Here is a 22,276-nt window from a genome sequence, read left to right on the forward strand (position 1 = left end):
GCGACAGCAGTTAGCCTGGGCACAAAACCTTTACAACTTATACAGACTGTCAGCACACAGCAAGCAATGACTATGCCAATTAGAACCATGGCTCCCTGCATTAAAAATGTCCCCCATGAGCCCCCAACAGCCAATCCATCCAGCTGCTGTTGGGGATCTCATGTAGTTTTGTCACTTCATTGTGAATGTGTTCCACCAGATTCGTGAGGTTCTCTGAGGCGTCAGGGATGGATGTACAGCATTCTGTTTCTATTAAGGCGCAGGTACTTCCCTTACTCGCAAGGAGATAATCTAAGACTAGGCGGTTCTGTAGGGCTACTGTCCTAAGGGCTATCAGCTCGCTGTTTACCTCTGCCACAGCCTCCGCAGTAGCATTGGCAACTTCCTCCAGAATGCGAGCTTCTTTTTGCACGCGTGCTGTGAGTTCGCCCATCTGTAATCCTAGCCCTCCCAGGGGAGGAAGAAAGATTCCCAGGTACGGAAAGACCCCCTCCTCTGCCTACCCCCCCCCCCCCCCCCCCCCTCCATCGAGGATGGTCCTTTAGGGTGCGGATGTGGTGTATGTAGGGAATAGCATAGCCTAGATAGCATGTCCCTGTCCAATCATCGGGTAACCAAGGGTATGCCCTGTGACCACAGACAAAGTAAGTTCCATTATAAGCTGCAGGGCTGTTTAAAATTCCTGGCTGCAGAAGGATCTGCACTGTGCTGTTTGGTGCACACTAGACTCTAAGGGAACTATCAGGTGCTGCTGGCGTAATGTCGAAGGCCTGGTTACAGTCGCTCTTCCCTACTCTGAGGGCCCTGTCTGTCCCTGTTTTGGATATACAGACTGGCCCGATTAGGCGGCCTATCCCAGTGGTGTTTGTCAGGGTCAGGGAGGGTGGCTGGTGTGTGCGGTCGTAACCCGGCAGTCGCCATTTACTGAGTGTCCCTGCCTTGCACCCAGCAGACTGTAGTTTCTCCTGTATAGATTTAAGGTGGTGCGTGAGGCTCCTGCCTCTTCCTGTATAACCCACTCTACGGTCTCTTGGGCTGTCAAAGGGATTGACCTGAGGGGGATTCCACCTTTGGAATGTATTGGAATGTGGGTACATATCCAGCATTTAGATGCATTCCATTTCTCAGCATATACACGCGACATATACAAGTATGTATTTACATTCAACTCGTGTCGGTAACGGTTTGAGAGCCAGTCTCCCCTGCTAAGCAGTAAAGCATAAAAACAAACAGCGATATACATCTTCTTGTCCGATGCAGTGACTTGCCTGAAAAACAGGTACAATGAGCTTGGAGGTACAATTATTATTATTAGACTCGCGTTACTGGATCATTGCCATTCTCACATCTTTTTAGTTGTGTCCAATGCTTCCATTGCCCCTTCCCCCTGATTTCAATGCAGGCGCAGGTATCCCCACTAATGAGGACTCGGTGTGGCCCTGAGCACCGGGGTGCTAGACCAGGCCTTTCAGGTAGCAATTTAACCATTATTTGGGATTCTGCTTGTGGCAGAGTACTGCCTTTTTTTAATCTTTAAGTTCCTGCTGTTCTCTCGCCTGCTGTCTCATTTCTTTCAGCTGCTCACTCAGTTCTAAGACATATCTGCTGATTTTGTCTTTTAAGGGTCCCAAATCTTCCCCTCTGGCAATTATGCCTTGGGGCAATTGCATGGCCCGCCCGGTCATCAGTTCGTAAGGGGTTAATCCCATAACGCGATTTGGGGATGCCCTGAGTTTCATAAGCACAGTGGGTAGGACCTCTGTCCACCTGCTGTGTTTTCCATGTAAAGCCTTTGCGAGTGCGGACTTCAGGGTCCGATTCATCCTCTCTACCATACCTGAACTCTGTGGATGGTAGGGGATGTGGAACTTCTGCTTTATTCCCATCCACTCGCACGTCTTTTTCATAACTGTCCCCGTGAAGTGGGTGCCCTGATCGGAGTCGATCTGCAAAGGGACTCCCCCATCTGGGAATTACTTCACTCGCTGGGATTTGTGCCACAGTGGAAGCAGTGCAATCCCGGGTGGGGAATGCTTCCACCCAGCGGGTGAATTGGTCAATTATGACTAAACAATATCTCTTGCCCCGTGAAGCGGGAAGTGGTCCTGTGAAATCTACCTGGAGATTTTCCCACGGCCCCTGGGGCCATTCGGATCTTTAAGGGTCGCCCGAGGTTGTGCTGTGCGCATGTGAGACATCGCTGACAGTATTTACCTATGTCTCTTTCCATCCCCGGCCACCACCAATCCCTACTCAGGAGATGATTCATGGTGTTTCTGCCGGTGTGATCACGGCCATGGTTTAACTGCAGCAGGGTGCGCCTGATGCAGTCTGGGGCTATTACCTTTCTTTCCTTCCTCCAGACGCCCTGAGCATTTGGTTTCCCGCCCCTTTCTTCCCAGACCTGCTTCTCTGCCTCGGGGGGTGTCCCGGTGTAACTGGACTATGTCCACACTGTCTGTGGTGATACTAGCTGTTGGGAGAGCGTGACTTAAAACCTGCCTCGCTGCCTTATCAGCTGCAGCGTTCCCTGCTTGTTCTGGAGTTTCTATGTTCCTTTGCGCTTTGACTTTAATTACTGCTGCTTCTTTGGGCAGCTTTGAGGCGCGGCATAGAGCTTCAATCCTTTCCTGGTGCTTTATCCTGTCCCCTCCTGATGTGACAAACCCCTGCGATCCCAGGCAGTCATATAGTCATGTATGACTCCGAATGTGTATTGGCTGTCGGTATATACATTCACGGTTTTGCCCTCTGCCAGGGTCAGGGCCTGTGTTAAAGCCTCTAATTCTGCGACTTGAGCTGACAGGGTGCTGTCTAATCGTCCTGAGGCTACCACTTCTAACTTGTCGTTAACTACTGCCCACCCTGTTTTGGGGGCACCGTCAATATATTTTCTGGACCCATCTACACAGAATGTTAAATCTGCCTGTTCTAAGGGGAGCTCTTCTACTGGGGCTGCGTCTACCTCTAGGTCGATTTCAGCGCACACATTTGATTCACCAGTGGCTAAAATCCCTGCAGCGGGGTTTACTCCTGTGTCCCTTATTATGGTGACTGATCGAACTTTGGGAAGCAGAACTGATTCCCACTTAGCTCTCCTTACATTAGAGACTGCTCTGAGCTGACTATTGTTAAGCATTTCAACGATGGTATGCCTGGTGTGGAGGATGATTTCCCCCGTCATGACCGTGGGCTCACTAATACTAACGGCCCATGTAGCAGAGTCAAATGCTGCAACGCAGCGGGACAAGCCGGCTGCCACTGGTGACTGCTGTGCGGAGGGTGTCCCCATGTGTTTGGGCTATTACTGCGGCATAGAATCCCTCCTCATTCTCACAAAAGATATGGAAGGGCTTCCTCGGGTCAGGTAAAGCGAGACTCGGAGCCGATATAAGGGCTTGTTTTAACCTTGCATAAGCTTCCTCCTGTTCGGGTCCCCATTCTATCAGTTTGCCCCCCGGGCCTCCCCCCTTTACTAGCCGCTGTATGGGCTCGGCTAAGGTTGCGAAATTGGGGATAAAGGTTCAGCTGCAGTTGAACAGTCCCAAAACCTTGCGGACTCCCCTCAGGGAGACTGGCTTGGGCATGACCTGGATGGCAACCCTCCTCTCGTGAGGCATGGTCTGAGTACCCTGGGATATCTCCTGTCCTAAGTACAGGACAGTGTCTCTTCCTATCTGGGCCTTTTTGGGGTTCACCTTCAACCCGCCCCGTTCTAAGGCTCGCAGCACCTCAATCAGGGCTGCAGCATGTCCTTGCCTGTCTTCTGAGGCAATTAGGATGTTGTCCACATACTGAAGGACAGTGCAGCGGTAGGGGGTGAGATCTATTCCCTCTAATATCTTATTCATAACCTGCTGGAAGATGGCGGGGCTGTTATGGAACCCCTGGGGGAGTCTCGTCCAGGTATATTGCTTTTCGCCCACAGTGAATGCAAATTTGTCCTGAGACTCCGTGTCTAACGGCACCGACCAGAAGCCGTTTGCTATGTCTAACACCGTGAAAATACTATACTTAGGGTCCAATCCATTCAGGATTGTGGAGGGGCTTGCCACTATGGGATGTACTCTTGGGGTGACTTTGTTTAGCTCTGTATAATCGATTGTTAAACGGAAGGTTTTATTGGGCTTTGCTACTGGCTATACTGGGGAGTTCGTGGTACTAGTAGTGGAGCTTCTAGGTCCTGTACAATAGCCCGCACGGCTTGGTATGCCTCCGGCCTTATGGGATACTGTCTGTGGGGTTTGTGGTCTGGGCCGGGGACGTGGACCGGATCCATAGGGACCTTTCCTGTGTCCTGCTGATCCCTGGCCCATACTCCTGTCAGTACTTTACAAATTATTCCAAAAGGCTGGGGCTCTATGTCCCAGTCCCTCTGAAACGTTTTAACACTCCCGATCGTTGCGATGTTTTGGCAGGGTTGGTGGAGCTTACATTTGTTCCCATTACTGTGGGGCCAATGAATCTTATGATTCCTTGGGTCTATGAGTATGCTTAATTCCTCTAAAATATCCATTCTAGCACGGTTCCTTCGTTATTCTGGCATACAAAGAACTGGACTGGCACCAGTCACCCTGCTACCTCTAAGACTACCGTCTTGCTCTTGTAAGCCTTTATACGAGTTCCCCCCACCCCTACTATGTGGGTGTAATCCTTGGTCAGGGGAAGGGGTAGGTCGGTCAGGGATACAGAGGCTCCTGTGCCTACCAACATTTCGCAAGGCAGGCTCCCCAGGAGGGCAGGCACGTAGACACGGTTGTCTCCCTCCGCGTCTATGGGAGCCTCCTGTGCTCATGCCTTCCGCTGGTCCCTCAGCCAGTTCAGGAAGGCTTCCTGCATGTCTGAGTGGGTTTCAGGCTTGGGCTTGGGCTTTAGCCTGCACTGCTCAGCTGAGTGACCTGTTCTGCCACAGGTCCCACAAGTTTGTCCAGGTTCTGATCGGCAGTGCCTAGCTATGTGCCCGGGTCTTCCACAGCAGAAGCACTTAGCTGTTGGTTTAAAGTTAGGGGCATGTATTTTTGCAGAGGCTGTCCGGGACCTTGGTGCTGTTCGGTTGCTCCCTGCCCCGGCTCTCGCGTCTACCCGGCTTGCCCACTGTACTGCGGTATCGTAGGTGTCCGCAGTGACGATTCGTAATTATAAAACTTCCTGATGTGTCGGGGAAAGCCCGTCTAAAAACATTTGGATGTACGGGGCATCGTTAGGGTCGGGGTTTTCCTCCCCGGATGACTCACAATAAGTCTCATACAGGCGAGCAGCATAGTTGCTGCTGGAGTCTCCCTTTTCCTGCCTACAGGATTGGATTTTTCCCCAGTTCATAGAATCATAGAAACCCTACAGTGTAGAAACAGGCCATTCGGCCCATCGAGTCTGCACCGACCACAATCCCACCCAAGCCCTACCCACATATCCCTACACATTTACTCGCTAATCCCTCTAACCTACACATCTCAGGACACTAAGGGGCAATTTTTTAGCATGGCCAATCAACCTAACCCGCACATCTTTGGACTGTGGGAGGAAACCGGAGCACCCGGAGGAAACCCACGCAGACACGAGGAGAATGTGCAAACTCCACACAGACAGTGACCCAAGCCGGGAATCGAACCCAGGTCCCTGGAGCTGTGAAGCAGCTGTGCTAACCACTGTGCTACCGTGCCGTCCTACCGTGGTGGTAGGGTTTCCCAGAGCTGTACAGACTGCGCGTTTAAAGGCATTACATGCTTCCCTTTGGATCGCCCTGGAGGCATTGTTAGGGACTCCGTTCGCCCATGCCCCATCCTGGATCGTGGAGGTGGCAGGGTTCTCCGGGTCAGTGCTGGTTAGAGTCCTCCATTTATCTGAGGGGCACTTCACTCTGACTATCTGGTAGATATCACGGGGGTGGAGATTGTGGACACCCCACATCTCCTCAAGAGTCTTCCAGGACTCTGTATTTTTACTTTGGGTGTGCAGAGTACCTAACTCCTTTAGGATAGTCTGCTTTTCTAAGGGAGTGAATGCTTTATAGCGATGCTGGCCATTAGCTGTCCTCTGTACCGGGGCACATTTCTGGACGCTGCCAGGTTCATACTCGGGTGGTGCACTGGGAAGTGCGGGGAACACCGAAGACATGGTGGTCTCCGGGGCACTAATTTTACGGGGTTCAGCTCGTAGATCTGAGATCTGAGCCTCTAAACTTGCAATACTCTTGTTCTTTTCCTCTATCTTTTCCTGGTAAACCTGGTTCATACGTACCGCTATCACTAACTGTTTAACTAAAATTACTGCAGCCTTTTTAGAAGCGTCCCACTGGTGGCTATTCCACCATTCCCCTTGTAGGGGGAAGGACGCACAGGGGTCCCATCACTCCTTGCACATTTTCCTGATTAGTGTCTGCTGTTGCATCCCAAATGCTCGGCTAAGAGATCCTTCTGGCCCCCATTCTAGGGAGAGGCTATCCTCTTGCTCCCTTCCTCCCCCTACTTCCGAATCTCTGTCCTGGGGTAATCTTTCCTCTGGCTCTCCTTCATGGGGCATTCTGTCTGTCTCTCTCTTGTCTTTCTGTACCTTTCGTGTTCCCCCTAGCCCGTACCCCGCTCCTATTGTGAGTGCTTCTGGAATCTGTCACCCCTTTTGGTTCTCTAAGTTCCTGGCTCGCAGAGGTGTGCCTAACCTACCCGCTCATCCAATAAGGCCTTTTTAAAAAATCCCCCTTATTGGCGCCCCGGGTGGTTCGCAGGGACATGAAGACCTGCCATGACAATGGTCCAGCTCTTGCGGACGCTTACAGGTCCCTCTCACAATAGGTAGCTGGCCAATAGGTAGTCGACAGCAGTGCACCGAACCGTGTTACAAATTTAAACTTCTCAGACAGTGAAATTTGTGCAGTAGCCAATCAGTGTAAGTGCACTTTTTGTACCCACTCAGTCTACAAGCTGGTATCCAGGTTGGAGGAGGTCCCCTCATGGTCCCGCCGGCACTCGGATCCTTCTGGACTCTGGCGGTCTGAAACTGACTTCTCACCCACTTGATCCTTGTCACCGTGGGTCCAGCGAGTGTTCTCTTCCTCCTGGGTTTCGGCACCAAACTGTAAGGGAAAGTTTCTTGCTTCCTACCAGCATAAAAGACAAGCAGACATGAGTACAGTACAAAAAGGCAACACAAACTTTATTCCCTGTCCAAAATATAAAAACCACAGGCCTGGGGGAAGACAGCTGCGAGCCAACTGCTTCCCCTGGCCAGTGTGCGCTTTACAATTTATAGGGTTTTGAACTTTGCGCCAAACGTATGGTAATGGGCTCATTCAAGCAGTTGCTGACAGCATGAATGGGACCCATGTGGGTTATTGTCATTTACTACAAGTGACTCGATCGGCACCTACTAAAAACAATTAGCAATAAGCAGTGACACAATAGCGAAGTATTGAAAAGCCATTATAGATAGGTGGAATTGATCTGTGGCTAATGATGAAGTGATCCTATTTCCCCTGGGCTGATCTCTTTCTGGAGGGTTCCCTTTGAGATTTGAACTTCTTGCATAATCTAATCAGTTGAGCTATTGTCTATGTTTTCCCTGCCTGGAGTCTAAAGTGATTAAGACTGTCTGAAGTGATTAGGGGGTGTAAGGAGCCTCTCCATGAGACATCGCATTGCTGTGAGCTGCTGACAACATTTCCCATCATTCATTACCGGGCAACATAAATTTGATATAAACGTGTAAAATGTCCGTGATATTAAGCATAAAAGTCGTCTTAAGCATAAAAGTCGTCCCCTTCAACCTGAATAGTTACTTTGCATCAGTCTTCACAGTGGAAGACACCAGTGGGATGCCAAAGCTCCAGGAGACTCAGGGGGCACAGGTGAGTGTAGTGGACATCACGAAGGAGAAGGTTCTGGGGAAACTGAAAGGTCGGAAGGTGGATAAATCACCTGGACCGGATGGACTACACCCCAGAAGATTTCCAGAAGGCCTTTGACAAGATGCCGCATAGGAGACTATTAAATAAGTTAAGAGCTCATGGTGTTAAGGGCAAGATCCTGGCATAGAGGATTGGCTGACTGGCAGAAGGCAGAAAGTGGGGATAAAGGGTTTTTTTCAGGATGGCAGCCGGTGACTAGTGGTGTGCCTCAGGGGTCGGTGCTGGGATCACAACTTTTCACAATATACATTAACGATTTGGAAGAAGGAACTGAAGGCACTGTTGCTAAGTTTGCAGATGATACAAAGATATGTAGAGGGATAGGTAGTATTGAGGAAGCAGGGGGGCTGCAGAAAGACTTGGACAGGTTAGGAGAGTGGGCAAAGAAGTGGCAGATGGAATACAATGTGGAAAAGTGTGAGGTTATGCACTTTGGAAGGAGGAATGGAGGCATGGACTATTTTCTGAATGGGAAAATGCTTCAGGACATCAGAAACACAAAGGGACTTGGGAGTCCTTGTTCAAGATTCTCTTAAGGCTAACTTGCAGGTTCAGTTAGGAAGGCAAATGCAATATTAACATTCATGTCGAGAGGGCTAGAATACAAGAGCAGGGATGTACTTCTGAGGCTGTATAAGACTCTGGTCAGACCCCATTTGGAGTATTGTGAACAGTTTTGGGCCCCATATCTAAGGAAGGATGTGCTGGCCTTGGAAAGGGTCCAGAGGAGGTTCACAAGAATGATCCCTGGAAAGAAAAGCTTGTCGTATGAGGAACGGTTGAGGACTCTGGGTCTGTACTCGTTGGAGTTTAGAAGGATGAGGGGGGATCTTATTGAAACTTATAGGATACTGCGGGACCTGGATAGAGTGGACGTGGAGAGGATGTTTCCACTTGTAGGAAAAACTAGAACCAGAGGGCACAATCTCAGGCTAAAGGGATGATCCTTTAAAATAGAGATGAGGAGGAATTTCTTCAGCCAGAGAGTGGCGAATCTGTGGAACTCTTTGCCGCAGAAGGCTGTGGAGGCCAGGTCATTGAGTGTCTTTAAGACAGAGGTATATAGGTTCTTGATTAATAAGGGGATCAGGGTTATGAGGAAAAGGCAGGAGAATGGGGATGAGAAAAACAAAAATCAGTCATGATTGGATGGCGGAGCAGACTCGGCGGGCCGAATGGCCTAATTCTGCTCCTATGGGGGGAATTTTATCATTTTGAGTCTAAGTGCCGGATCTGGGCATCAAATAGATCCGCGCCTGGAATCCTCTTTGCAGTGCGCCCATACGCATTTTGCCAGATCCGGCCCGATCCGCGCTGTGGGCGGGGCTTAGCGCTGGCGGACCGATCGGAGCTCTGAACTGCGCATGTGCAGTTCGAAAAAAATCTGACAGCGCGCCTGGATGCGAATAAAAAGGCAGAGAGTGGAGTGAGCAGCTCTCTGACGTTCATCCTCTGGTCGGGGGGGGGGGGGGGGGGGGGGGAGCGGGTGGGAGGGGAGGAGGTGTGACCAATCATCCCCTGGGGGGGGGGGGGCGGGGGGGGGGGTGGGGGGAGGTGAAGAGGGGGTGTGACCGATCATCCCCGGGGAGGGAGGGGGGGGGGGGGTGGTGGAGAGGGGGTGTGACGTCTCATCCTCTGGTCGGGGGGGTTACGCTGCATGTCTGCGGCCGATCCCTCCTGGCACCATCACTGATACACTACCAGCCACAGCCATCTCTCCCGCTCTCTCGTACCTGCAGGGAAGAGTAATCTGTGGCTGGTTGTGTACCAGTGATGGTGCCAGGAGGGATCGGCCGCAGACAGGCCGGAACCACACCCGACCAGAGGATGAGACGTCACACCCCCTCCCCTCTCACCCCACCGCCTCCCCCCAGGGGATGAGACATCACACCCCCTCCCCTCCCACCCCCTCCACCCCCCACGGGATGAGGCATCACACCCCCCCCCCCTCCCAGGGGATGAGACGTCGCACCCCCTCCCCTCCCACCCCATCCCCCAGGGGATGAGACGTCACAGCCCCTCTCCTCGTCCCACCCCGACCAGAGGATGACCTGGGTCAGAGAGCCGTTGCAGTCTCTGACCCCGCTCTTCGGAAGCTGCAACGGCGACTTCAGACTTTTATTTTGCAGGTCGGTAACAGCGCGGACGCGGATCAGGCCTGAAGACGGTAAAGTGGGATTTGGCGGTAGAGTTGGGCGCGCGGTTCATTAAGTCGATTTAAATGCATGCAAATGCATTTAAATCGTCGGGCCGTCTGATTCGGGTGTCGGTAAATCCGCGTCAGGCCCTCTGTCTTATGGTCCAACAATTAAAAAGTCAAATGGAACCATTTACTAGTTTAATTGGTGAACACTAATCAACTTCTTGGTGAATTAAATACATTTTAACATTGAAGATCTTTTTAAAAAAGTTATCCACTGGTGCTTTTACACTGACAAAATAGAACTCAATGCAAGAACAGTAGAATCAGTAGAAACTTGCCATGTTGATGAATGTGCTCCAGGGCACAGTCAGTTCCATAGGCTGGGCAGATTAAAAATCACTTTGTATTTAACATAGCTTACCTTTAAAATTCCTTGAACTTTATGGTGGCTTGGCCAACTTCAGGTGAATTTTGATGGTAAAATAAGCTAACAGCAGCTCTAGGCCATATATGTGCACAGACACATAAGTATGTTAATCATCTGTGGCTTGACATGCTGGAAGTCAAAGAATATCTGCCTCTAATGCTATTAAAAAATATCCAGCTCTCTAGAGACAGACTGGGAGGGGGGAGGTCTTGTAAAATGGCGGTGGGAGGTGTTAGGATGGGAGCCTGATGTCTTCCCACTGCCACAGGACATTCTCAACAGTGGGAACATCAGGCAGCATTGCCGTCCACTGACCAGAGTCAGGTGGCCAATTAAACCAATTAATTGGCCAATTAGTGGTCACTTCCACCCCTGCTGACATTTTAGCGGCGTCATCACGGACCCCCACTGGGTGGGGATACTACAAGGCAAACCAGGAGGCAATCCAGCAGATTCTTGAGATAAGCCTTCCTTAAAGGCTGATCCATGGCCCACAGAGGGGTCCCCCTGGTGGCAACGGTTGCCCCTGTGGTGCTATTGCTACCGTTGCTGGGTGCAATCGCCAAAACCAGCCTCTTTTTAACCGGCAGGGTGAGAAAAAACCTTTGGGGGTGCTTCCACATGGGGAGCTACCAAGCAGGAAAATGGGGAGTTTAATCAAATATTTAAGAGGCAGTGACGGTGAGGGGATATATGCAAATTAAGAGGGAGAAATTTGCTCTTTAGGATTTCCTGATACACTCCACTTGAACAGAAAATCTTGATCAATATTTTTATTCTAATGATTTTAATTGTAACGGGTGATATGCTGATGGATTGGGTAGTGAATATGCTAAGATCTCTCTAATTGGGCTAACCTTTCGTCAGCTTTGACAAAGGGTCATCCGGACTTGAAACGTTGACTCTATTCTCTCTCCACAAATCCTGTCAGATCTGCTGAGATTTTCCAGCATTTCTTGTTTTTATTTCAGATTCCAGCATCCGCTGTATTTTGCTTTTAAGAGATTATCCAGTTGTTGGACTTGATTCATAGATCTCGCTTAAAGAGGAAATGAACCTGTTGTTATTTTGCTGAATGTCAAACTTGCAAATGACCAATAAAGGGTGTATTAAGATAGGAATCCCCATCAAGATTTGAGAGAGAATAATCTGACTTCCTTACACTTCAGCACCTTAATATTGTGGGACTAAAACCACTTGGACAGTATTTTCCTGGCACTTCGAATATGATCTTGCTAGTCTCTGAAACATATGCAGAGACTCTTCTCAGAGACTCAGGTGGCACGTATTCCTGCAGTTATTGAAAGGACTGTGATACCTACACAAAGCCTTTCGCAGAGAGATTTGATTATTTGTTTTTGAAGCTGTAATGTTCATTACACTATTTCTTCTTTAAATCTTTTCAGTGTGTGCATGCTATGAGCGTGCCCTGTGTTTGATGTCATATGAGTTAAGTACTGGCCATTTGGGGGTCTGACTGTCTTTTATAAATCCTCCCGTTCAACAGATTTTCTTGATGATGATAGAATTACAGTGCGCCAAATGGCAGTGGAAAACACAACGAACCAGATAATCTCATTCCCAGCCTGTTAGCTGTGAAGATTGCAAAGAGTTTGGCTAGATCATGCAAAGCCTACGCAGCAAACTATGGGAAGTGGGATGCCACATGGCCCTACTCCCCATTAACCACTGGCTTTGACGAATATGACACATCGCACCATCCACCCATCTCGGGGTGGGTGCTACATGTACTTGCTTAAAACCTTTAACATTTCTAATTTTTTCCAGTTCTGGTGCTAGGTCACTGACCTGAAACGTTAATTCACTTTCTATTTTTTTCCCCTCTACAGATGCTGCTGGCCTGCTGAGTATTTCCCAGCACTCTGTTTTTATTTCAAATTTCCAGCATCTGCAGTATTTTGCTTTTGGAATAGCTAATGGAGCTGGACTGAAATAGATGGTTAGCGAGACAAAGCTTGGAGGAGAAATTGTGTATTTTTAAAAATACAGTGCAACAATTGCAAAGTTAACCTATACCACAGGGTGAGAAACTTAAGAAAATAAGAGTGGCCTACATTAGCACAAGAAAGGAATAAGGGCAAAAAGGCGTATGCACGAAAAATACTCACACCTTGTCCCTGGAGCTGGTGCAGGACAGCTATAGACCAGTGAAGCTGATGTCCGAATCCAAAATTCTATGCAGCAAACAGATGTGACCAAGCTACCAATTTCCTATGAAACTAATGGAGGCAACACAAAAGCTGATAAATCACACTTCTGTGTGAATGCCAGGAAAACAGAGAAGTCCAGTTTACGGACAGAAAGCAGCCGGTATAACTTCTTCAGATCATCTTTCATCACCAGAAGCCGAAGGAAAAACTGTACAATTTTTCTAATTTGCTCTTGGGAAATGATCATCATGATGAATTATCCTTCTATTGCCCCTGCTAACTGCCCTGAGGGTGGTAAGTGTTACGGGGCAGGGGATACATGTTTCCTTCCCTTTAAAAAACAAAGCACCACTAAGCTAACTGGATTTTTACAACAATCTGCTAGATTTTGTGGTTAGGTTGGTGTTTGCCTATCGTATTTACTGTAATTTATTTCACAACTTCCCTTGGGAGGATTGGTTTTCAGCACTGCTAGTCTATTACCATTAACATCTTGTTACTTTAGCCATAACTATTCACCCATTGGAAGCAATGCTGAAGAAAATTCAAACTTATCAAAACAAATAATCAAAGAATGATGACAACATTGGGCTGAATTTTTCAGCCTCACTCAGACAGGAATGGAGATGGATGGGGCCAGGTGACTGGATTTTTCCATTTAGCTTCCACTTTTCCATACCGCTGGGGTCAGTTTCCATGTTTGGCAGCCTCTCCCTTTTTTGCCTAGTGCTTAGAACATAAGAACTAGGAGCAGGAGTAGGCCATCTGGCTCCTCGAGCCTGCTCCGCCATTCAATAAGATCATGGCTGATCTTTTTGTGGACTCAGCTCCACTTACCCGCCCACTCACCATAACCCTTAATTCCTTTACTGTTCAAAAAATTATCTATCCCTTCTCACCCCTCTCCCCACAGCTCCTCACCCCTCTCCCCACAGCTCCTCACCCCTCCCCCCACAGCTCCTCACCCCTCCCCCCACACAGTGGTGACCTGACTGCAAGAACCATCAACAAATATTTTTTAATTACAAGAAAATTGGTGAAGGGTGCTTCCACATTGAAGTAGCCTCTCTGCTACTTTCCCTCAATCACAACCAATTGTTCCTCTCAAGCAGGAAGGCCTCTGATTGGCCCCCCTGTTTCAGGAGCCTACCGCTGTCCTTAATTGGACAGAAACCAGTCTTCCTGAAAATCCCAATGAGTGACAGATTCCTCTGACGGGGGTTGGTGGGTGGGTAGCAGGACCCAGAAACAATTTCTGTTCCCTGCCCCTATCCGGATCATCCTGCCCATTATGTTTGATGTCTAAGACTCTTCCAAGACTGCACAAGATGGAGAAAATTTGGAATGTGTTTGAGCAGCACTGTGGCAAAGTGGTTTCCACTGCTGCCTTACGGAATTAGGGACCTGGGTTTGATTCCGGCCTTGAATGACTGTGTGTGTGGAATTTTCACATTCTCCCCATATCTGTGTGGGTTTCCTCCGGGTGCTCCGGTTTCCTCCCACAGTCCAAAGATGTGTGGGTTAGGTCGATTGGCTATGCCAAGTTGCCCCTTAGTGTCAGGGCGTCTAGCAGGGTAAATATGTGGGGTCATGGGGATAGGGCCTGGGTGGGATTGTTGTCAGTGCAGGCTTGATGGGCTCAATGGCCTCCTTTTCTATTCTCGTTCATTAACCAGCTGAGAATGAGGAGGAGGATGTTAGGTTTTTTTGAATAATTGGAGGTCATAGGTTTTGCATTGACTTCTGTATACAACCTCAAATTGCATCACAGCACAAGATGTCAATCCAGAAATTATAAACAATAATACTTTTAAATGTACAGCTGGCAAAAAAATTGCATTATCTACAGACACAAAATTTCGATTTACACAAGATCAAAATACATGTTCCTAAAAGCCAATGGAGACATATCTGGTTGATTATTTCTGGGATTAGAATAAACAGACAACTAGAAATAAATAGAACATTAGGATTTAGAAAACAATTAGCGGAATAAAAGCTTTTTTGTCATGAGATGCAAGAGAAATGTTATGGACATTGATAGAAAGGAAATATTTAACAGCTCATGTTCTTTAATACATTTCAAAATGACCAAGTTACATGTGGCTGATTGCTTCACAGAGATATGGGATTATTTGTACGACATTATGCTGCCGAGTGATGCTGTACAGAGAAATGGCATCAATGTAATGAGTGGACCAGTGTTCGACTACAATTATGATGGACATTTTGACACTCTTGAACAAATTAAGAAGTAAGTAAAATAACTTATTTTGCATTCGTTTGATGGAAAACAAAGTTCTGCTTTGATTTATCATTGGCTAAGAGCAAAATTAAAATATGATGGAGAAAGACAATTTATAGGGATGTTGAACATTGAATCATACATTGCAGAAGAGGCCCTTCTGCCCATTGAGTCTGCACCAGCACGCGAAAAGCACCTGAACTCCCACCTAATCCCATTTACCAGCACTTGGCCCAGAGCCTTGAATGTTATGAAGTACGAAGTGCTCATTCAGGTCCTTTTTAAAGGTTGTGAGGCAACTTGCCTCTACTACTCTCTCAGGCAGTGCATTCCAGACCGTCACCACCCTCTGGGTTAAAAGGCTTTTCCTCACCACCGCCGCGCCCCCCCCCCACAAGCCACCGGCCCCTCACCTTGAACCTATGTCCCCTCATGACTGACCCTTCAACTAAGGGGAACAACTGCTCCTTATCCATTTTGTCCGTGCCCTCATAATCTTGTACACCTCAATCAGGTCGCCCCTCAGTCTTCTCTGCTCCAACAAAATCAACCCAAGCCTATCCAACCTCTCTTCATAACTTAAATGTTCCATCCCAGGCAGCATCTGGTGAATCTCCTCTGCACCTCCTCCAATGCAATCATATCCTTCCTATAATGTGGCGACCAGAACTGCACACAATACTCCTGCTGTGGCCTCACCAAAGTTCTAAACAACTCCAACATGACCTCCCTGCTTTTGTAATATATGCCTCGATTGATAAAAGCAAGTGTCCCATATGCCTTTTTTACCACCGTACTAACATGCCCTTCTGCCTTCAGAGACCTTTGGACAAACACGCCAAGGTCCCTTTATTCCACAGGACATCTTAGTGTCATGCTGCAGGAATTCCTTTGGGTAGTGTCCTAGGCACAACCATTTTCATTTATTTTATCAGTGAACTTCCTTCCATCATAATGTCAGAGGTAGGGATGTTCAGCACCATTTGTGTCTTCTCAGATACTGAAGCAGTCCGTGCCCATAGACAGCAAGACTTGGACGATATTCAGGCTTGGGCTGATAAGCCCTGGTGCAAATGAACATCTCCAACAAGAGAGAATCTAATCCTCGCCCTTTGACATTCATTGGCATTATCATTGCTGAATTCCTCATTATCAACATCTTGGGGGTTACCAATGACCAAAAACTGAACTGGACCAACCCGTAAAAATATTATGGCTACAAGAGCAGGTCAGAGGCTGGGAATTCTGAGGTGAGTAACTCACCTCCTGACTCATAAAACAGGCCCTTCGGCCCAACTTGTCCATGCCGCCCATTTTTTTTAAAACCCCGAAGCTAACCCCAATTGCCCGCATATCCCTCTATACCCATCAAACCCATGTAACTATCTAAATGCTTTTTAAAAGACAAAATTGAACCCGCCTCTACTACTACCTCTGGCAGCTTGTTCCAGATACTCACCACTCTCTGTGTGAAAAAATTGCCCCTCTGGAAACTTTTGTATCTCTCCCCTCTCACCCTAAACCTATGCCCTCTAGTTTTAGACTCCCTCACCTTTGGGAAAAGATATTGACTATCTAGCTGATCTGTGTCCCTCATTATTTTATAGACCTCTTTAAGATCACTCCTCCTCCTACGCTCCAGAGAAAAAAGTCCCAGACTATCCAGCCTCTCCTTATAACTCAATCCATCAAGTCCCGGTCGGATCCTAGTAAATCTTTTCTACACTCTTTCTAGTTTAATAATATCCTTTCTATAATAGGTGACCAGAATTGCACACAGTATTCCAAGTGTGGCCTTACCAATGTCTTGTACAACTTCAACAAGACATTCCAACTCCTGTATTCAATGTTCTGACCGATGAAACCAAGCATGCCGAATGCCTTCTTCATCACTCTGTCCACCTGTGACTCCACTTTCAAGGAGCTATGAACTTGTACCCCTAGATCTCTTTGTTCTGCAACTCTCCCCAATGCCCTACCATTAACTGAGTAAGTCCTGTCCTGGTTCAATCTACCAAAATGCATCACCTCCCCAAAGACTATCCACCATCTACAAGGCACAAGTCACGAGTGTGATGGAATACTCTCCACTTGCCTGGAGAGGGCAGCTCCAGCAACAGTCAAGAACATTGGAAAAGGAGTAGGCCATTTGGCCTATCGAGTCTGCTCCACCATTTAATACGATCATGGCTGATCAGACACTTCAATGCCTTTTACACCCACTATCTCCATAACCCTTTATGTTATTGTTAATAGAAATCTATCAATCTCTGCTTTAAACATACGTAATGACTGAACTTCCACAGCCCTCTGGGGTAGAAAATTCTGAAGATTCACAAACCTCTGTGTAAAGAAACTTCTCCTCATCTCAGTCCTAAGTGGTATCCTCCTTATCCAATATTATTCAGGACAAAGCAGCCCACTCAATTGACAGTCCATTTGTTGCCTTAAATATTCAGTCCCTCTACCATTGATGCACAATGGCAGCAGTGCGTACCATTTACGAGAGGCACAGCAGCACCTCACTAAGACTCCTTTGACAGCACCTTCCAAACCCACAACCTCTACCATTTAGAAAGGCAAGGGCACCACTACCTGCTCGTTCCCCTCTAAGTCGCAGACCACTCGACTTGAAACTATATTGCCATTCTTCAGTGTCCCTGGCTGGAACTCCCTTTTTATCAGCACTGTGGGTGTACTCATATCAGATGGACTGCAGTGGTTCAAGGAGGAGGCTCACCACCACCTTCTCAAGGGCAATTGTGAGAAACAACTTTTTCACACATGTGGTTCAGGTCTGGAAGGCACTGCCTGGAAGTATGGTAGATGCAGATTCAAATGAGATATTCAAGAGCACGAGGTGATCACTTGAATAGAAACAATATGCAGGATTAGGGGAAAGGGGCAGGGGAATGCACTAAGCCTCAATGCTCATTTGGAGAGCTGGTGCAGATACGATGAACCAAATGGCCTCCTTCGGCGCTGTAACAATTCTGTGATTGTGGATAGGCAATAAATGCTGGCTAAGCCAGTGATGTCCATATCTCATGAAAGAATAAAAATTAACATTATATCCCATCTACTTAACATAGTGCAGGAATAATTTTAAAGTTAGCTGTTATGTTGTATTTTTAAATGTTTACTTTGCCTCTGTAAGTGAATCTCAGTCCGGAATAACTACTAGTCACCTCAATGACCACAAGGCTTACATAGTGGAACATGGAAAGTATGACAGCCTTAGCTCATCTCACCTCTGAGTCAGAAGCTGTGGTTTCCAGAGACTGGAATATTTAAGCTAACACTCCAGTGCTCAGAAACAAGCTCTTCAATGGAAGCTCCATCTGTTCTCTCAGGTGGAGGTAAATGATTGTATGGCACTGTTTGTAAGATGTGGAGATACCGGCGTTGGACTGGGGTAAACACAGTAAGAAGTCTAACAACACCAGGTTAAAGTCCAACAGGTTTATTTGGTAGCAAAAGCCACGAGCTTTCGGAACAGGCTGTTCCTTCGTCAGGTGGGTGGGAGTTCTGATCATAAACAGGGCACAAGACACAAACTCGATTTACATGAATAATGGTTGGAATGTGAGTCTTTACAACTAATCAAGTCTTAAAGGTACAGACAATGTGAGTGGAGGGAGCATTAAGCACAGGTTAAAGAGATGTGTATTGTCTCCAGACAGGACAGCTAGTGAGATTTTGCACATCCAGGCAAGTTGTGGGGGTTACAGATAGTGTGACATGAACCCAATATACCAGTTGAGGCCGTCCTCATGTGTGCGGAACCTGGCTATCAGTCTCTGTAAGAAGTTTAACAACACCAGGTTAAAGTCCAACAGGTTTATTTGGTAGCAAAAGCCACACAAGCTTTTGAAGCTCTAGAGCTTCGAAAGCTTGTGTGGCTTTTGCTACCAAATAAACCTGTTGGACTTTAACCTGGTGTTGTTAAACTTCTTACTGTGTTTATCCCAGTCCAACACCGGCATCTCCACATCATATCAGTCTCTGCTCAGCGACTCTGCGCTGTTGTGTGTCGTGAAGGCCGCCTTGGAGAACGCTTACCAGGAGATCAGAGGCTGAATACCCGTGACCGCTGAAGTGCTCCCCAACAGGACGAGAACAGTCTTATTGCCAGTTTTTGGAATTTTGGAATATTTTGAATGTTTTGGAATATTTTGGAATATTTTCCCAAATTTTTGACTGTCAGGTTTTTAGTTCCTGCGATTATAATTTTGACATTATCTTCCAAAGGGAATTCCTCTAATTCTGTGCAATGTTCAGATGAAAACAAGATGAAAGAAAGGATCCAAGGCTGCTCCAGAGGCAGATTAGCTGCACCCAACGTTGCCCATGCCAATCACATTCATAAGTAGGGGCACATCTGCCATGGAATGTGAGAGAAGAGTTGCCAATACAAGCTTCTTTTCACTATGGTTGATTTCTCAGATTTAGTAATCTCCTTGAATCTTATTTCCAACCAAGTTCCACCACGGGGACAATTCTTCCAAGTTCACCACATGATTCTGAACATTTGAGCACCTGGCTCATGGCTACAGGAACATCAACAATCCAGTTACAGATCACAAATGTATTATACAGGTCACTAATTGCTCACTAGGACATTGTAGTTTAATTACCTTTCCCATAGATAATTAGGCAGCACAAAGAAGATGCTACATTATTTTCAGTTTGCAAGATTTTCCCAAGTCCATCCTCCCCACCCCCCCCATCTCTGCTCTCTCTGCTGTTTTTTTTCTTTCGCGCCCGGGCGCGCTGCTTCAAACTGCGCATGCGCAGTTCAGAGCTCCGATCGTTCCGGCAGTGCTAAGCCCCGCCCACAGTGCGGATCGGACTGGAGCCGGCAAAATGCGTATGGGCGCGCTGCAAAGAGGATTCCGGGCTCGGATCTGTATTACGCCCGGATCCGGCCCTTCGACTCCAAATGGTAAAATCGGGCCCTTTATTTCTTCTGTTTAAAAGATTTTACAGTGATTTCTGTGTTTTTACCAACAAGTTTATCGTGCTCTGGCATTATATAGTTGTCTAAGCAATTAGTGATGACCTAATTCTTCTTTTGATACATAGTTATTTTTTAAAGAAAATGTTATTTGTTTCATAGGGAACCATAAACTGTTCTAATGGATAGAAACCACACTGACAGCAGGTTCAATATGTGATTCATTATCAGAAAATAAGGTTCAGATATACAATTTCATAGAATCATTGAATTCCTACAGTGCAGAAGGAGGCAATTCAGCTTATCGAGTTTGCACTAACTCTCCAAAGAGCATTTTACCTAAGCCTATGCCCCGCCCTATCCCCGTAATCCACCTAACCTACACCTCTTGGACACTGAGGGGCAATTTCGCATGGCCAATCCACCTAACCTGCACATCTTTGGGCTGTGGGAAGAAACAGGAGCACCCAGAGGAAATCCACACAGACACAGGGAGAATGTGTAAACTCCACATAGAGTCACTCAAGGCTGGAATTGAACCGGGTTCCCTGGCACTGTGAGGCAGCAATGCTAACCATTGTGCCACAATGCCACCCCCAATTTATACCTTGCAATCCTCCTTTCTAATTAACCCATCAAACAGAATCAAAAGACAAATCGCAAAGGTGGAGGAAAAAGTTAAAATGGATACAAATTTTAAATACTGGCTGCTCAGCTTCATCTTAGTGCCCACTGGCATAGATCTCTTTTATGTTCCCTGGCCCAAGAAAAGAAGTTGAATCTTGAGAAGCATATGGAATGATGATCAAAAAAAAGACTAGCTGATCCATTGAGATTGTCCCATCTAGTCATGGTGCCACTGAGCATCATGCTCACCAATGTCCCATTCATCTGTAGCTATATCACCTCCAGAAAAGCAAGAAAGGATCAAAATCCAGAAAAAACACTCTGAGCCTCAAATGCAATAACAGGGACCGCGTAGTGAGAATAACACAAGTCACCCAATATCACATTGACCTTTTTACACTGATTTCAGCCACAACCTGGCTCCTATCCAGCACCTTTCCGAATATTGGCAGCAAATCCACATTCCTTTCTTGATCTGGTAACTTGCTTCAAAGTTCATTTAGCCCTCATGCTTTCATCATTTTAAGCTTTTAGAGATTGTAAAATTGCTTTTGGGAGCAACTTGAATTGCTGAAATATCTGATGGATGTAATTTGAGGAACCCTCTTTAATGCGCAGTCTTCACACAGATGATTTGTTTTTACCCAGTTACGGAATATTATTGGCCATCAATCATGTTAAAATACATCTTCCTCCATAAAAGGCTTGTAACAAAAGTCAGTTTTAAACCAGCAATCAGAGATAAAGTAAGTAGGTATTACTAAGAATAGCACATTATTTCATTTCAAGACTTGAAGCCTCTAGCAGCAGCAAAAATGATTTCTTAGATGATGTCACGGTGACTGAAAACAGGGTCTCATTTCAAATCAGAAGAAATTTATTTATATGAGCCTGAAAATTCACAGTCCATCCACTCTGATAAATATGGCTGCTGGCGGCATCTAACTTTGTCACTGGGATATACAGGGTCAGGAAAAATCCTTTGCCTTCCTGTGTGGGACTTGCTCATTAGCGGTCTGGTGGACTGTTAACTAATGCTATAAATCGAGCCAAACTTAAATTATCACAAAATACTGAATTACTGCACATTTTGGAGAAAGATTGTAATTCTATTCTAGGGGTGGCATGGTGGCACAGTAGTTAGCACTGCTGCCTCACAGCACCAGGGTCCCGGGTTCAATTCCAGCTTCAGGTGGCTGTCTGTGTGGAGTTTGCACATTCTTCCCGTGTCTGTGTGGGTTTCCTCCGGGTGCTTCGGTTTCATCCCACACTCCAAAGGTGTGCAGGTTAGCTTGATTTGGCCATGCTAAATTGCCCCGTAGTGTCAGGGGGATTAGCAGGATAAATATTTGGGGTTACGGGGATTGTGCCTGAGTGGGATTGTTGCTGGTGCAGGCTGGATGGGCTGAATGGCCTCCTGCACTGCAGGGATTCTATGATTCTATCCCTTATTGACCTATAATTTTTTTGATGATTAATGTTGACATTTTTTGAGTTACTTTGCATGTCTTTTCTTGAGGTATGTCGCCAACACAAAGATTCCCATCCCAACTCACTACTATATAGTCCTCACCAGCTGTAAGAATGACACCCAGACTCCTCGGGACTGTGAAGGCTCACTGCAAGCAAGCTCCTTCATTATACCACACAGGAAAGATAACAGCGAGAGCTGCCCAGTAAGTAAAGCAGAATTCTGGCAAGAGCACAGGTTTTGACTTTGTCTCTAATGTATGAAATTATTATTGTGTATTAATTTATCTCTAGAATACTTTCATTGGCAGATGTATTGCTACATGAGGACATACT

At 46.9% G+C, this 22,276-nt stretch overlaps 1 protein-coding gene across 1 annotated transcript in view; it reads left to right on the plus strand.

The window, feature by feature from the left end:
* LOC144494129 (ectonucleotide pyrophosphatase/phosphodiesterase family member 3) overlaps positions 1-22,276 on the plus strand; it is a 125,343-nt gene that overhangs the window by 101,119 nt on the left and 1,948 nt on the right. Inside the window, exons 23-24 of the mRNA XM_078213724.1 lie at positions 14,763-14,895; positions 21,990-22,146. Of these exons, the coding sequence (XP_078069850.1) occupies positions 14,763-14,895; positions 21,990-22,146 (290 nt within the window). The remainder of the gene's footprint in view (positions 1-14,762; positions 14,896-21,989; positions 22,147-22,276) is intronic.

This window comes from Mustelus asterias, chromosome 5 (genome assembly GCF_964213995.1).
Source record: "Mustelus asterias chromosome 5, sMusAst1.hap1.1, whole genome shotgun sequence".
In the NCBI taxonomy this organism is placed as follows: Eukaryota; Metazoa; Chordata; class Chondrichthyes; order Carcharhiniformes; family Triakidae; genus Mustelus; species Mustelus asterias.